The following is a 17090-nucleotide window of genomic DNA, read 5'->3' as shown; positions in this document are numbered from 1 at the left end:
ATTAAAATTCTACTCTTAACTACCACTGCTGCTATTCCAAAACAATCTTGCAATGACTGGCCTTAGATCATCATTCAAAGCATTGTAATGCAGGGTACTTTCTCCCCTTTTATATTCCAGATGAAAGGGTGATCTGGGAGAGAGGGATATGGGAAGTATAGATAGGACAGGACTGAGGGAAACTTCAAATGCAAAGACAGGAAAATCTCAAATCTATCAGTGATAAGAATGTATATTTAATTCCAGGAAAGGCAAAGATTGATAGCTTGCTGAAAAATCTAAGATACTAGGAGTCAGCTTATAGTATAAGCAAACGGCCTACTTTAACAAAATAAACCTAAACCATAATACTAAGGAAACCACATTATGACTCATTATATTCTCTAAAAGCTATTTTAATTCCTTTTTAAATAAATAAGGAATTAATTTCTAAACATATACAGTAATAGTTGTAGTTTCCTTAACACAATTCAGTTAACTGTGTTATCTTCCCCATGTTCCATCAAGTCCACCATGTTAATAGGGATGTATTTGTTTTGGAGGGAGAAATAATAATAAGTCTCAAGAAATGCTCTTGAAAACAACAAAGATGAAGACCGATTATAAAAAAAAAGCATTGAAAACCAATATGCTAACTGAAAGAACAAAACAATGCATGGTCAATATTTGAAGGATTTAGAAGGAAAAGTCAATAAAAAACCCACACGGAGTTAGTTAAGATCAAGAGGGTTAAATAAATTAAAGGTTTTATTTTAGTGGCTCAATAGGTTTTGCCAACTAATTGTATGAAGGCAAAAATTAAACATCTAACAATAAATGTCACCTTTGTAGTAAAAAGGATAAAACAATTGACCATTTAATTTCACAAACTGACTACAAGTAGTGAGTGTTATGACTGAGTTGCCAGAATTATTGAAAATTTTTCTAGGTTTGGATTTGAATGTAATAAAACTATTGGGATCATCAAGTTGAGTTTTGGGGAAATGAGTGGATTAACATCTTATGGAACTTTTACATCCAGAGAGGCATCTTGTAACATGTCTGATATAACAGCTGTTGAAAGAAAGTCTGGATCATTGATGTTGTTATTCCAGGTGATAACAGGGTTGAGAAAAAACAATTGGGAAAAAAATACATAATACTTGCAGATCGAAGTCAAATGCTTATGGAAAAAGAAATCCTCTGTTGTACCAATCATGACTGGAACCCTTGGAACAATACCTAAAGAACTTCCTCGATATCTGGAAATATTGATCAGACCTGAACGCCCTAATTTTATAAAATACCACCCTGACTAGAACTGCCTATATTCTTAAATGGTACCTTAATTGGGTATCATCAACATGCTGATGATACCAAACCCCAAACTGGCAGATGACTCACCCAGTGGTTTCATGTACAATAGATATTGAAAATGAAGAGAATAAAGCCCTGCAGCACATCACCTGATGTGATTGGGAAACAATCTCTCACCATCAATCAACAAAGAATGAACATTAGCACATATTATCAGAGAATATATGCCTTCATTCTTTTTATATTTTCATTGTCAACAAAACCAATATATTAAATTGAAACATTAACGTTATTTCATAAGTTTGGTCTAGCTGAGGGGTAGACAACCTTGGCTCTTTTATGACTCATGGACTTCAACAGCCATGCTGGCTCAGGAATTCTGGGAGTTGAAGTCCACGAGTCATAAAAGAGCCAAAGTTGCCTACCCCTGGTTTAGCTGATATAAGGCACCACGCTAGAAAGTGAGAAACCATGAGTTTAAATCCTGCCTTACCCATTAAAGCCAGTTGGGAGACTGTGGGCCAGTCACTTTCTCAACCCAACCCACCTCAGAGTTGTTTCATGGGGAAAACAGGAGAAAAGTGTGTTGGATATGTTCACTGCCTTGAGTTATTTATAAAAATAATAAAAGTAGCATACAAATAAATGCATTAAAAATATTGATTCAATAATCAGCATCTTAATGTAAGATGAATGTCTTGATCCTATGAAACCACACTTACTGGTATTTTAAACCCCAGATTTCTCATCAATTTTTTTTTAGAGAACTGTGATTATTCCAATTACTTAGGAATAGCCAATGAGACCAATTAAAAAACATATTTCAATTGATTTTGGTAAACTAATCAATAATCAAAGAGAATGTTTTTTTTAAAGGCAATGATTGTGGGGAGAAGAAAAATGGAATACGAATACCATTTGTTTTGTTTTCTAATTGTCAACTCAGAACCAGGACTAATGAGTTCTCTTCCAAGAGCAGAATAGGAGATCTTTGTCCTGGTCTTTCTCCTAGAAGTTAAATTTGTCTGGTGACTCTGTTCCTATAATTGAGAATAGAGCTTTCACTACCATTCTTCTTGCTAGATTGCAGAAGTCAAAATCATCAGCATAATTCACTAAAAAGACTACTAAAAGTAGTAACAGTAAGCACTTGTGATCTCACATTAACAGAAGTAAACTTCTGGTAGCAATTTACAGGCTTGGGGAAAAAATAATTCTTACCACTTTCCTATTATTGTATTAAAACAAGACATAATTGAATTTTGTAGACTATTATATAAAAGCTGATTTAGAGTCAAGTTGAAATTCTAAAATTATTGTCAATATTTTATTAGATCATAGGATGAATCACAGACATTAAGTATAGAGCTTTTTCTTCCAATAATTGAATGTAAACCCCATGTTATCATAATTTCTTAGATAAAATATTCAAATTAGAAAAGTACCAGTGTCTCAAATACTGCCATCTCAAGCCATATCTTGTTAAATCAAAAATTTGTACAGTACACACACTACATACCCAGATCTCCAATCTTTCACAATGTATTAGAAAACCTGAAAAAATAAACTACAGCTGTACTACAAAAAATAACTGTCATAGACTAACTTGAAAGCAAGATCAACCATCAAGGAATCAAATCAAGAATTGTGAATTCCCCCACCCACCCGCACTTAATCTACTTGAGGCAATGCTTCTCTTAAAAGTTCATCAAACTATCTTTCAGGCTACAGAAGAAATAAGCAACTTATTTTCTACTGGCATATATTAAGCATTGTTTTCAATTAAGAGCTAGAAATTTAAAGAAGTAATCCTATATTCATTAAAACTAAAGTCCTATATAGAAGATATACTGTAAGTTGCCCACCTGGGCTTCTGGAATGTTAAACCTACAATCCTATGTATGCTTAGTGCCTCTAAACAGACATCCAAAAGATAGCTCTGTAAAGCAGTAAAAATTTGAAAATATTCCTTCATCTAACATTCCATTAAATTACTGGTTGTACAGAAAACCTATAACCAGTACATGATTTTTAGTTTCATTAAAACAAGGCATATACATTCAATTACATTAAAAGAGATATAGAAGATATCCTATTTTAAAAATGTATTTGCTAAAATCACTAAAAAAAACTTGCATTTAAAAATAGTTGATAAAAATATTCCTCTGGATTATACAAGGCAGCGGTGAGAGAACCACTGATCAAAAACTGTTACTCGGATTTTTCTTCTTTTTCCCCTGGTGTATCAGATACTGGGTCCTGAAAAAAAGAGAAAACTTAGTAGGGGTAATACCTTATTTCCAAGTTCAAACTTAAAAGCACTTAAAACGTGTCAAATTTGATATATAGGCCAGCAAAACATTTATACCGTGAGCCAAGATGTATTAAATCATTTCAATCAGTTTAAAATTTCTGCTTCAGTGTAGCCATTATAGATTAACATGTTCAATCCTCAAGAGAAAAATATTTGGAATAAACTATGAAACACAATGAATATAAACAATTTATTTAAGGTATACAATATTGTTCCATAACTAAGAGTTATAGTGTGAATTATATCACATTTGCATTTTCTGCAATCCTATTCTCTCATTAAGGAAACCTAGCAATTACTGAATAATTAAGCTAGAAAATTAACTTTACTTTATTATACTCAAATTAAACATAATATAAAAATGATACATGGTTGAAATTTGTTGAATTGATTTATATGCCCTCAATATTCAGGCTGAAAATTGTCTAGTTCTCTGTGCACTTAAGTAGGAATATTTACAGTGGACATTGTCAAATCTATTTTTTCCATTAGATACTTAATAAAAAGGAAACAGCAGAGGACTAAATTACCAAAACCTGGAACAAGCCCCCATTTTTTTGAATCGAGAATAAAAGTTGAATTCCAGTGCCATCTCCCAAATTTTGAACCCTGTTCTACCTCTTTCCTGCTGCCCTTTCACCCCTTAAGTAAGTATTATGACACTAAATTTTTAAGGTGTCCTCACATAAATTCATACAGCAAGCTGCAAGGGTCTGGTAAGATGCATCTACATACAACTCTCTACTGAGGTGAAGCCTATTTTTCGAAACATACAAATTAACTAAAAGAAACTCCAGGTATCTATGAAGGTTTGACAGAATTACCTCCTCACTTTTTGTTTCTCCATTTTCTGCAGGCAAGTTATCCTTTATTTCTTCTTTGTTATTATCTTCAGTTTGTTTCTCTTTCAGTCCTTTTTTCCCTTTTGTTGAAGCTCTCTTTTCCTCAGACTTAACCTATAGTAACTCAGAATAGATAATTTATAAAGGCAATTGTCAACCATCGATAACTTTACTTCTAAACCACTGGGCAAAAAAAAAAGTATACAATATTTACCCAAATAAAGCTATTCTGTGTAAGTTACCACGTTTCCCCAAAAGTAAGATCTACCCCGAAAATAAGCCCTAGCTTGATTTTGGGGGGTAGGATTAATATAAGCCCTACCCCCCAAAATAAGCCCTGGTTTTGTGGAGAGGCATATGCCTAAAAATCAAGCTAGGGTGGGGGTGGAGCTGCCCCACGCACCCCGTGCCTACTTACCAGGCCTCCCATGAATCAAAATCTGCCTCTCCTCACCAGCCCACTTCTTCTGTAGGGTCCCCTCGCCTGCATTTCGCAATCAGAGGCTTTTCAGGAAGGCCTCTACAGCTGAGAACTGAGCTTGGTTCTTGGCTGCAGATGCCTTCCGGAAAGGCCTCTGACTGCAAAATACAGGCAGGAGCTCTATTCTTAGCTGCAGAATGAAGCTGTTCCTTCAGCTGGGTGGGGCCGCCACTATGAGGTGAGTGGAAAAGACACCCCCCGAAAATAAGACCTGGTGCCTCTTTTGGAGGGAAAAAAATAAGATCAGGTCTTATTTTGGGAAAAACACGGTAGCTACATACAAGTCGTCCTCAATTTACAACCAAAATTGAGCCCATATTTCCATTGCTAAGCAAGGCAGTTGTTAGTGAGTTTTGCCTGTTATAACCTTTTTTGCCAGTTGTTAAGTGAATCATGTAGTCGTTAAGCAAAATCTGGCTTCCCCTATTGACTTTGTTTGTCAGAAGCCAGCTGGGAAGGTTACAAATAGTAATCACATTACCCCCAGGACAGTGCAACAGGCACAAATACATTCCAGTTGCAAAGCATCCAAATTCTGATTATGTGACCATGGGGTTACTGTTCTAAGTGTGAATAGGTATCATGTCACTTTTTTCAGTTCAGTTGAACAATCACTAAACAAATGGTTGTAAGACGGGACAACCTGTATACTATAGTATTACATTTCTGTTGAAAATAGTTTTACAATTTGAAAAGTTCTACAAAGCTAAGACATGAGATGGTAAATTATAATAGAGATTATGATCGTTAAAATGCATATTTTTAAATTATCAGCCAAGTTTCCAAAGCAGATTTCAAGTAACTGAATAAACTTCTTACAAAAAAACCAAATCCTTACCTTTGAAGTGGGTTTTTTTGGTTTTGCCTCTACTTTGGTGATGGCAGGTTTCTGAAAGGAACAAAAATACGTATTTATTATGCCTCACTCTTTGCACAAATTACAGTTGTAAGTCAACTAAAATTTCTACTCACAGCCGATAATCGTGCGGATCGCCTCTTCGGCTGTCGCAAAACAAGAACAAAATCCTGAAGTTAATAGCCTACTCAGTACTGCCTACATAAACCCTTTCCCTCCGTTTCTATTACTCTTCCAGCCAAGCAGCACTTACCTCTTCTTCAGCAGGATTCACCTGTAACGAAAGAGTTAAATAGTATTAAAAACCGCGGGAGGTGACATCGCATGCGCGTAACAGACTGAAACCAGACCAAGAGCCGCGCGCACGCCCCCTTTCCCACCGCCGTATCGGGATCGCTAGGCTGGGGCCGAGTTGCGCCAAAGGCCACGCAAAATTTAGGAGCTGGGAGTACGCTCGGAACGATCTGACTTTCGAACTACTTCGAAGGGAGGCCAACTCATGGCCAGTAATACTCGCTACGTCCCCCACCCCCTCTTGGCTCCCTCCATGAGCACCGAAATACTGGGCCTCGCGCCGAAGTCGCCACATAAAACTATTACAATTTAAAAACAACGCCCTCCCAGTCTTATTTTTTAAATAAAATGTATCAATCATAAAAGAAACGGCAAGATGAGGTAATGATGAGTTAGAGAAGAGACTGTGCGTCCTGGACGCGCTTTATTGTGTGCGCCCGCCCGTCGCCAACCTTTCTCTTCGGCATGGCTGAGTAAGCTGCCCTCGCCTTTTCTTGTGCTTTATATTTTGCCCTTAGCGTCAGGCAGCGTGGGCGCTTGTTCTTACAGCCGGAGCGGTAACGATTGCCAGCTCTTACTCCAGCCTACGGGAGCCGGATTCTCACTGCTGCGCACAAACTGTCTCTTGCCTACTGATTTCCACACACCCTTCCCCCCCCCATCCCAGCAGCGCCAGCGGCACTGCAACAAGATCCAGCCGGATTGAGAGAAGGGTGGGCGTGCGCGCGCCCTCTATCGACTGGACGCGCTCGTTCCTATTGGCCGCCGGACTTGTAGGACAGCTAATAAACCTCAACAGCCGGCCCCATCTGCAAACTGTCCCTTTGAATTTGGTCTTACCTCGGAGACATGGATGCTTCTAGGCGGATCTAACCGGGGTTCTGCCCACTTTGTACACGTCACAGTAGAAGTGTGACAGATGGCCACCGCTTCTGCGCAGTATTGCTGAACGGCTTCTGTGAGGCACCGCCGCGCCGCAAAGATGCGCTTGCGCATTTTTGACAAGTGGGCGCCCGCTTCAAGTGTTTGCCCGCTCGAATAATTATGTTTCTGAGAACCGCGGTTCTTTTTCTCCCTTTTCTTTGCACATCTCTAGCCCAAGACATGACTGAACTACGTGTAGAAGCGAAACATTTGACAACGCATGGTGGCGCATGGCTTCTCGTCCTGAGCTCCGTGTTCTTATGCAACCTCCTCAAAATCCTTCTACCCTCCTGTTCTTCCATTGTAAGTGTCATCGCTCCACCGGGTTTCCATGGCGACCGCATTTGATGTACTTTTCGCTCTTCTTTTATTTCTCAGTAGAAGAAATAAAAAAATTATTTTATTTTCTTCTTATTTATTTTTTCCTTGGCAACACTTCCCAACCTAGTATCCTGCTGCAAGTCCAAGATTTGCTAGCTTGCATGGATACAGCGAGTTATACTCCCTACACATGTTCATTCAGAGATGTTTGCTTGCCAGATTCCTCAGATGCCTTCAACAGTGACAGAGCTTCTAATGTACTGCCTTCACTGGAAAAGTTCTTTAGAATTCTGGGAGATATTTGGAGATGTATCTTGAAAATAACCTGTTGATCTGTATAACACAGTTAAAAATGGAAATGGTTTGTGACACTTTGTATTATGTCATAAAATGGTTTATGATCATTTTATGTCATAAAATGGTTTATAACAATTTGCCAGATTTCAGTTTTGTAGGAATCATGGGTTCCATGTTTTGAATACATTATGTAAGCTAGCCTATTTGAGCTACTTTGGTTCAAAAATGGTTTCCCTATGATGCACTGTTTTGCCCAGTTAAAATTATACACACGCACACAGTTTTTACTATATAGAATTGATTCACAAGGAAATTTCCAGTGGATGCTGGTATCAAAGCTGAATAATCATTTGAAGTTTTTAAATGTTCCTATAGTAGTTTGAGGAAACTAGTTTTGCTATGGAGCCCATCCTTATATAAGAATAAAATTAAGGCACTCCTCAAGGCTAAATTGTCTAGCTTTGATTAAAAAAAAGTGCAAAAGGGAATCCATGACTCCTAATTAGAACCACATGTGAATTTCTCTTAGTGTTAGAAAGTTGTCTTCCTGACATTTCCTTGGACTCTGCCCTTCTGTAATTTTTATTTATTATCATTTCAGTTTGTAGGCAAAGGCTCCAAAGGGCTTATAAAATATTTTACAGAATAGGATTAAAGCCTCCCAGGCCCCGACATCTGCCTCGCCAGCCCACTTCTGCAGCCACTCGCCACCGCTTGCATATGTCGCCCCCAGCCTCCATTTTGACAGCAAATGCCTTCAGGAAAGGCCTCTGCAGTTGAGAAATGAGCTTTGCATTGACACATGCAGCACTCCCCGGCCTCTGTTTTGCCATCAGAGGCCTTGGCTTCTGACAGAGAAATGGAGGCTGGGGGCGCCATGCGTGTCAATCATTTCTTGGCTGCAGATGCCTTTCCTGAAAGTCTCTGCCAGCAAAACGGAGCCCAGGGGAACACGTGCAAGCGGCAGCAAGCAGTCACAGAAGAAGTGGGCTGGCAAGGTAAGGCAGGTGTTGGTGCATAGGAGGCCTGGCTGCAGGTGTCCTGAGGTAAGAGGGTGCGGGGTGCGTGGGGCAGTTCCACCCCTCCATCTCCACACTAGCTTGATTTTTACCCGTGTGCCTCGCCTTACCTCGTGCAACCAGGTGCTATGGAGTGGGTGGGGTCTTAAGTAGGACTTATTTTCAGTGTAAGTCTTATTTTCCAGGAAACACTATAGAAAAGCAACAACAAGCTGTCTGATGTACCAACATTTGGGATAGTATATTTTCTGTTGCTCTTGAGTGCTTTCTTGAAGAACCATGTAAATAGCTCTCCAAAAATACAATAGGTAGAATGTGGCCCTCAGCAACCTTTGCTCCCAGATTTTACTAGACAAGCTGATTCAGTTTGGAGGAAGACTCTTACAGTTCAAGTGTGATGAAATTCTAATTCTGAAAATAAAATCATTTTTTTTCAAACATTGCAGACCAAGAACAGAAGAATATTTCTTATGAATGTTGTGATTATTTTGTGTAATAACCATATGTTAGACACTGATTTAAAATTATGAAATTGTTTAAATAGACTTCTTTTTCTCTTTATCAGATATCTAGGTTGCTACAAAAGGATGCTGAGCAGGAATCTGAAATGCGATCTGATATTCAGAGCATGAAGCAAGAACTTTCTACCATTAGTATGATGGATGAATTTGCCAGATATGCTCGATTAGAAAGGAAAATTAATAAAATGACTGATAAGCTTAAGACACATGGTACATTAGCACCTTATGACTTCTTAGTTACAAAACAAAATGTGGCAATATCAAAATGCATTTTGTCTGGGGATTAAGCCATATGCTGGCTCATCATATTTTCTTATGTGAACACTTCAGCTTTTTAAAGAAAATAAAACTTATATGTGCACTTTTAATTCAAATTAATTGTAGATTTATTTTAAAAAACAATGCATTTTTATTTAATTAATTAAATTGCTTAAAGGGTTTTTTATAAGTTTCTGTGTGTATATGTATATGTTTGTGCCAAGATTCAATTTATTTCACGTGTCACATTCTTCAGTTTATCAAAACTCAGCATAGATTTCTGAAAGAATCTGATTTTGGTGTGTGTGTGTGTGTGTGTGTGTGTGTGTGTGTGTGTGTGTGTGTGTGTGTATATATATATATATATATATATATATATATATATAAAGTCAATCAGATAAAAATAAAGAGCTCTGGGATGTAAGATAAAAGGCTTTTTTATTAATTGCTGAGCTTTCATTAACAACCTGTCAACATCATCAGAGCAAAGGGCTAAATGAGAAGGGGGAGTTTGCTTTGATGATGTTAACAGGTTGTTAACGAAAGCTCAGCAATTAATAAAAAAAGCCTTTTATCTTACATCCCAGAGCTCTTTATTTTTATCTGATGGACTTTAAATGTTCATACCTGGGATTCCAATATTCAAAATTATTAAACTGTTATGTAAATTTACGCACATACTCCCCCTTCTCATTTAGCCCTTTGCTCTGATGATATTAACAGGTTGTTAACGAAAGCTCAGCAATTAATAAAAAAGCCTTTTATCTTACATCCCAGAGCTCTTTATTTTTATCTGATTGACTTTAAATGTCCATACCTGGAATTCCAATATTCAATATATATATATATATGCATATAGGTTAGGCCTATATTGGGTTTGACACCCCTGATATAGGTATAGAGGGCTGTGTGTGTTTGTGTGTGTATAGTATATGTATTTATACAGGTAGTCCTTGCCTTACAGCCACCATTCAGCCTAAAATTTATGTTGGTAAGCAAGATAGTTAAGTGAGTTTTGCCCCATTTTATGACCTTTCTTTCCACAGTTGTTAATTGAATCATTGCTGCTGTTAAGTTAGTAACATGGTTGTTAAGTGAATCTGGCTTCCCCATTGACTTTGCTTATCAGAAGGTTGCTAAAAGTGATCACATGGCCCCCGGACATGTAGCTGTCATAAATATGAGTCACTTTCCAAGCATCCAAATTTTGATCACATGAACATGGGAAGTACTACAACAGTTGTAAGCGTGAAAAATGGTCATAAGTCACCATTTTCAATGCTGTTGTAACTTTGAACAGTCACTAACAAATAGTTGAAGTCAAGGACTACCTATACATGTGTATGTGTGTGCCTGTGCGTACCCCCCCACATACACACACACAGTGTTCTATGTTCTTTTTAAAATTTCTGTTTTGATTGTTTGAAAAAAAGTGAAATAGATAAAATAGATACAAATAAGTAAAAACAAGTAAATGGGAATGAAATAAAATCTGCCATAAAAATATTACTTCTGTTTATATAAATCACACATTATTATTATTTTCTATTAACAGTGAAAACGCGAACTGCTCAACTAGCCAAAATAAAGTGGGTAATAAATATTGTGTTCTACATTTTGCAAGTAAGTAAATTTGAATTATATACACTAAAGATACATGTTGTAAAAATAAATTCTATATATAGTAGCTTAAAATTATTAATTAGTAATTAAAAATAACTACATAGAAAATAAGATTAGAACTTTTTTTCCATATGCCGTTAGTGTTAGCTTTGTGTATGAATGGTACTGTTTCATACAAAGAATCATTCATTTGTCTGAAATAATTGCAATTTACAATCAGATCAGACAGATTTGTGAATTAAGCCATATGATTTTTCCTTTTTCCTGCCTCTCTTTTAAGCAATTAATCATATGCTGTTGGGTTTAGTAATGTGGCTGGGGAAGAATGCCTCAGTCCCTTTTCTTGCAAAGCAGGGCAAGATCAAGAGTGAGGCAAAAAATAATAGTGTTTCTGATATTTTTTGAAATAAAAGTATCATATGAAATAGAGCAGGGGTGTCAAACTGCCGGCCCGCAGACCGGATTCATCATACAGGAGCCGCGCCCACCCCATTGCCAGCAATGGCAAAATAGTCCCAATATGTCTCGCGACGTCATGTGATGTCGCGAGTTTGACATGTCTGAAATAGAGGGACCTGGATTCATGCAAATATCATTTTCACAAAATAGTATTGTTATATAACAGTAGGCTTCAGAAACATATAGTTACTATAGTAAAAAAATGTAACAGCTTTGTACCTTTCACACATATCTGAATAATAACTTTTTTATTTCAGGGTGCCTTAATGATATCATTAATTTGGAAATATTACTCTGAACCAGTTACTGTGCTCCCAAGCAAATGGCTAGCCCCTTTGGAACGCTTAGTAGCTTTTCCAACAGGAGTGGCAGGTAAGGCTATTGCATATAAAATACTTTCTGCTCTTTTGTATGAATCTAATACTTCTTTCTTTCTTGATTTTAAATACATTACTCTATTTGAGTTTCTTCAGAAACTTTACCCCATAATCTAGATCTCTGTATCTGGATCCTATATATATTTAACAAATAAAAGCATATATTTAACAAATAAAAGCATACAGGTTAACAATTTTTTCAGTATTAATTTTTCATAGAGCTGGAAATGTTTCAAATGTAATGATCATTTGCCTATTATTATAAACAATATAGGGCTAAATAAATCTGTGTTTTGATTCCAGGACAGTTGTCTGCATCTAACAGCATGCCTACAAGATAAAGCTACCATAGTTCATATATTTAAGGGAAACTTGCATATTAAAGAGCCATAATTATGGCTAAATATTTAAGATTAGTAGTGTATTTCACCTATTAATCATATTTGGTTTATTCCTTAATGCATCTGAATATTTCTCATTGGGAGCTAGTTATATATTTCTTTAAAATGAAAAGTTAATGTTCTAAAAGCAGTTTGTTGAGCAATTTCCATTCATTCTAATGAAAATTACAGTAAAGCAGATAATTCTGGGCAATAGCCAATGTACATAAAATTTCCAGATTTTATATTTTACTTGTACTGTGTAATCACCTGATAATTACTCTTTTTTCCTAAACTCTCAAGGGCAGATTTAACTACTTACTCAGTTTTGCTATGCATGAGCTACTGATACTTGATATTTACAGCATACCTTTTAATCTTTTTTAGGTGGTGTCGGAATTACATGTTGGTTGGTGGTTTGCAACAAAGTTGTTGCCATTATGTTATACCCATTCAATTGAGAAGGAAACATGTCTCACTTTCAGCAATATTTGAACTCCTGTCATTTTTTCAGTATTCTGCTACGATAGGAGATAAATCTCAAGAATGTGAAAGACTAGAAGGATGCAGCTTTTAAAATAAAATAAAAAAAAAACTATTTAAAATTTTCTTCACTCTTATGGAAGTTACAATATTTGAAAACGTGCAACTCCTTAATTCTTGTTCACTTCATAGTTTAATATTCAATTATTGAAATATAACTTCTACCACAATCAATGACTTTCGCTTGATATATAGTTATTTCCTTTCATTGTTAGATGATGTATAGGATATATGCTGAATATGAAATATTACTGTGTGTGATGCTATATTTGTTCTAAGTATCTAAAATCTATTAATATCTACTAATTCTAATGCTAATATGTACTATCACATGGTTCTATCTAATAATTACTAATTCTAATACTATCTAATATCTACTAACATATTCTAATTCTAAATACTAATATCTAGTATGTAATATCTATTACCGTGTTTCCCTGAAAGTAAACCCACCCTGGAAAGTAAGCCCCAGCTGATTTTTGGGGGTGGGCTTAATATAAGACACAAGGTAAGGGTGGGGATCTGCCAGTGCCTCTGCGATGAAGCAAAGCTGATGGGGGACAGAGGAATCTGACCCATGTGCTGGTATACCGGTTCCTCCACCTCGGCGCCCTTCCTGTCGCTGCCCAGAATGGCCGCTCTGGGGCTGCAGGGGCTGGCCTGGCATGGGAAGGACAGATGTCCCACCTGCACCAGTACCATACCTGGTCCACCACCACGCTCTTGCCGCCGTGTTGCTTCTCCACCCCATGAACAGGCCCCACCCCACCCCCGCGCGCTCACTACCTACTAGTACCGGCAAAAAGTAAGCCCTCCCCGAAAGTAAATCCTAGTGCTTACTTCAGAGCCCAAAAGAAAGTAAGACTAGGTCTTACTTTTAAGGAAACACAGTACTTCTAATATTTACACTCATATCTACTATCAGTAGTTAAAAATACTGGATATGGGGTAAAAAAAAAACAATTGTCAAAGAAGACAATTTTCTGAAAAAAACATGTTTAGGGGTTTGACTGGAATCATCACTGCAAGCTATCATTTGTGTATCAAAACTCATCATAGAGTTTTTTACTCTGCAAAGTTTTTTTTTTCCTTACACGCCATGCTTAAATTAGTATTTCGACCATTGCTATTTAAAATGTGGTTTGGATCAAACAGTTTTTCCAAAAGAAGCCTTTTCTTTTCTGGAGGTATGTTCAGACTGTTTTCTTCACCAGCAGTTGAAGGGCTGTCTTTTTGACCATCTTTGGAAAATTTGACAAATGGGGGCTCATAATTAGTGATTGAATCACCTATAAAATCAGCTATTTCACCCTGTTTCCATTTCTTCAGTCTTCTACTGCATGCTATCTTTGGGTTGCCTAAGGGACCTGTGGAAAATATCCGTGATGCAAATTTTCAATGGCCTCTGAAAATACATATTTTTTTACATGTAGATGGTGTTCTATGACTTCGTATTACTGTTATTAATTTGTCACAAACGGCTTCTTTTGCCTCTTTATCTTCTTTGTTTTCATGTTTGTCAACTGCAACATCTTCCAAATTGTTTTCTTTTGACTGAACATGATGTGTAGGAAGAAATGATGGTTCTGTCTTTAATTTATCAAACTTTTCTTTCAATAAGTTCAGCCATTGCCTTTCTCTCCTGTTCTTCCTTTTTATATTTTCATATTGGATATTTTTTTCTACCTTTGGGCAGATATCTTCACTTTGTAACTGTTATTTCGACATTAACTATTTAGGAATATGCATTATTTGTTAGACTAAACAACAGTAACAAAAGAACATTATTCTGACTAGTATTACTTAAAATGACACCTTCAGTTTAAATAAACGGTCCAAGAAACATGCCAAATTCTGTATTTCTTCTGAAGAGTAGACATTGTTCACAGTAACAGAGCAGTTATAAAATAAAGCATTATACCTCTATGTTTGAATCCTTAAACAAAAGGTATACCTTATGATTTTTAGGGTTCAATATTTATAATAATTTATGGTTTTTAACCATGAATGTCCTATTTGAAATGCTGTGCATTGGTAATATTTCAGGGAGATGAACTCTTGTTTCATGTTCAATCTTTTTATTCATTTTACATAATTATTCTGCATCTATATTGTCTTTCAATTCCTAAAATGTCACAGAAAAAAGTATATATAAGTGCATGTTACCTTTTACCTGTGTAAGTGATAACATGTCATTAAATCTCCGTTAATAGCCTCCTTTCCACATCAATTGCAGACTTATCTATTGTCATAATCCTTTGTTTCATTTTACTTTGTCTAATAAAGTATCTCTCTAAACTCTCCCAATATATATTAACATAGATTTAAATTATAATCCAAGTTAGGAAAACATAAATAAATAAACACTTTATTTTATTTGTTAGATTAATATCTCACTTTTTCTCCTAGACTTATATATTCTCTCCAATATTGCTTTACAATAGAAACTCCAGGTTATTTGATTGATAGTCACTAAAGCAAAGTTTCCTAAGATATTGTGAATGAAAGTGGACTTGAACCTAGAACTCCCTTGTCCTATTCAGCATTTTAATTAATATCAGAGAACCACAACCCATTGAGTCATTGTTTCAGAAATATCACCTTACCAGGTTCCTCAATGCCTTCAACAATAACAGAACTTTTAATGTACTGTCTTCACTCGAAGAATTCTTAAAAATTCAGGGAGACATTCAGAGATGTATCTGCCTTGAAAATTGGCATTTTGAACTGTAAAGCATGGTCAAAGATCAGCAGTTGACGACAGGAAATATTTTGTGACATGTTGCATTATGTCCTAAGATGTCTTATGATGATTTTATGTCATAAAATGCTTCATAAAATTTACCCAATTCAATTCCACAGAAGCCATAGGTTCCGGATTTTTGATTGTAAGTAAACCTATTTCAGGTATCTTGGATCAAAAATTATTGCCCTACAATGCATTCTTTTGCCCACTTAAATTTTACACGGAAACAAGAGCTTTAATAGTGTACAGGTAACCCTCGAGTTATGAATGTAATGAAGCCTACCTATGCTATTCGTAACTCGAGGATTCGTACCTTGAATGCCATCACTCCCTGCTTTTGCCCACGCATTCACTAATTGAATGTGTGGCTCGTTAAATGCACATGAGGTATCTCAGGGTGGGGAAGACCATGGGGGGGGCTAGTGATGGGGACAGGGCACCTGCTTCAGACCACCCAAGACCTCCCCTGATCTGTTAAGATACCTCCCTCCCTTGTGGTCCCCACAATTGCTCTATCATGGTTCTGATAGATAAAACCAATTAAAAGAACCTTAAGGCAAGATTTCTTCCTTAAAGAACATTTCATTAGGAAACAAAGTATCGGCACTTACATAGTTGAACCCAAGAATGAGATTCCCTCCTCCCAGATATAAAGTAACAAATTGCAATTCCCACCCTGCAAGAACTGTCATAAATCACATTCCCCAATTAGCACAAAACGGGGCGTTTCTCTCCAGCCTCTCAACCTACGAAAAGCTTATCAGAACAGTCCTTGAGTTCCCACACTTCTACATTGTTATGGCTATCACAGGAGTGATAAACCACAACCACTCCTATATTTTATTCAAGATACATAGATAGACAAAGGGGTGAAACATGGCTATATGCACTGTCTTTATTAAGTGTGGCTCATTTGGAGGAAGAAATAATGTGATCTTGAGCTATATATAGCTCTAATGAATATATAAGTTTGCCTCATATTAACACTTTTTGCTTCAAAATACATGATTTTTAACTCATTTGTATAGAGGCACCATGGCATGAGGGAACAAGGCAGTTTCATTTCCACAGCCAGACTTATATCCCGTGGGAAATCAGCCTCCCAGAGAAGGAAATATTAAAAGGGCAGAAAAATATATTTCCTCAAAGAATCTTGAAGAGGCAGAAAAACATGCCCAGTTTTTCTTCTTAATATCCCCAAGTCTCCCTCCCCCAAGTAGAAACCAGCTCTGTAGAAATGCAGATGTAAACCATTCAGGAAGATTGAAGCTAGAAGATTAAGAAGACAAACCTAAAATCTACATACCCCACCCAAACTCTAAGAAAAGGACATCATAGGATTAACCCACAGATGCCAAAGGGGCATACTCAGACTCGGGTCAAAATACATAATACAGGAAATACAAAGCCTCAAACAGGAAGAGGAAACAACTTCAAGAGCCCCAGAGGGTATAAAACCCCACTCCCTACATGTGCTCTCTCTCTTTTCTTCCAGAACCATCTTTCTGTCTGGCTCGTCTCTTCAATAAATTGGAACCT

General features: G+C 36.7%; 2 protein-coding genes across 6 annotated transcripts; one reads left to right on the top strand and one right to left on the bottom strand.

Annotated features, from left to right (window-relative positions):
* Positions 1 to 2595: 2595 nt before the first annotated feature.
* HMGN1 (high mobility group nucleosome binding domain 1) lies at positions 2596 to 7113 on the bottom strand. Of its 5 annotated transcripts, none has more exons than XM_039369611.1 (6): positions 6924 to 7113; positions 6043 to 6063; positions 5906 to 5959; positions 5772 to 5822; positions 4435 to 4566; positions 2596 to 3555 (listed from the first exon to the last, which is right to left on the bottom strand). In XM_039369611.1, exons 1-6 carry the CDS (start codon positions 7077 to 7079, stop codon positions 3508 to 3510), a joined length of 462 nt encoding a protein of 153 aa, XP_039225545.1. In that variant the 5' UTR covers positions 7080 to 7113; the 3' UTR covers positions 2596 to 3507. The 5 variants fall into 5 exon arrangements, with proteins under 5 accessions (XP_039225545.1, XP_039225561.1, XP_039225554.1 ...); XM_039369627.1 differs by having other exon boundaries at positions 4443 to 4566; XM_039369620.1 differs by having other exon boundaries at positions 5906 to 5935.
* On the top strand, positions 7096 to 14644 carry GET1 (guided entry of tail-anchored proteins factor 1). Its single transcript, XM_039369540.1, has 5 exons — positions 7096 to 7310; positions 9210 to 9375; positions 10979 to 11046; positions 11763 to 11877; positions 12650 to 14644. The coding sequence occupies exons 1-5, from the start codon at positions 7128 to 7130 to the stop codon at positions 12721 to 12723; spliced, it is 606 nt and encodes a 201-aa protein (XP_039225474.1). The 5' UTR covers positions 7096 to 7127; the 3' UTR covers positions 12724 to 14644.
* The last annotated feature ends 2446 nt before the right edge of the window (positions 14645 to 17090 follow it).

The sequence above is a fragment of the Crotalus tigris genome, unplaced genomic scaffold (genome assembly GCF_016545835.1).
Source record: "Crotalus tigris isolate CLP2741 ecotype Arizona unplaced genomic scaffold, ASM1654583v1 scf7180000017601.7605149639:7615979, whole genome shotgun sequence".
Lineage (NCBI taxonomy): Eukaryota > Metazoa > Chordata > Lepidosauria > Squamata > Viperidae > Crotalus > Crotalus tigris.
The sequence above is the reverse complement of the archived record's forward strand: the minus strand, read 5'-3'. Positions and strand labels throughout refer to the sequence as shown.

Excerpts from the sequence above, each read along its gene's own strand:
- HMGN1 (XM_039369611.1), bottom strand. The coding sequence starts at position 7,079 with ATGCGCAAGCGCATCTTTGCGGCGCGGCGGTGCCTCACAGAAGCCGTT. Across the intron at positions 6,064-6,923 it reads GAAGCATCCATGTCTCCGAG|GTGAATCCTGCTGAAGAAGA; the intron begins GTAAGACCAAAT and ends CTTTCGTTACAG. Across the intron at positions 5,960-6,042 it reads TGAATCCTGCTGAAGAAGAG|GATTTTGTTCTTGTTTTGCG; the intron begins GTAAGTGCTGCT and ends TATTAACTTCAG.
- GET1 (XM_039369540.1), top strand. The coding sequence starts at position 7,128 with ATGTTTCTGAGAACCGCGGTTCTTTTTCTCCCTTTTCTTTGCACATCT. Across the intron at positions 7,311-9,209 it reads TACCCTCCTGTTCTTCCATT|ATATCTAGGTTGCTACAAAA; the intron begins GTAAGTGTCATC and ends TCTCTTTATCAG. Across the intron at positions 11,047-11,762 it reads TTGTGTTCTACATTTTGCAA|GGTGCCTTAATGATATCATT; the intron begins GTAAGTAAATTT and ends TTTTTATTTCAG.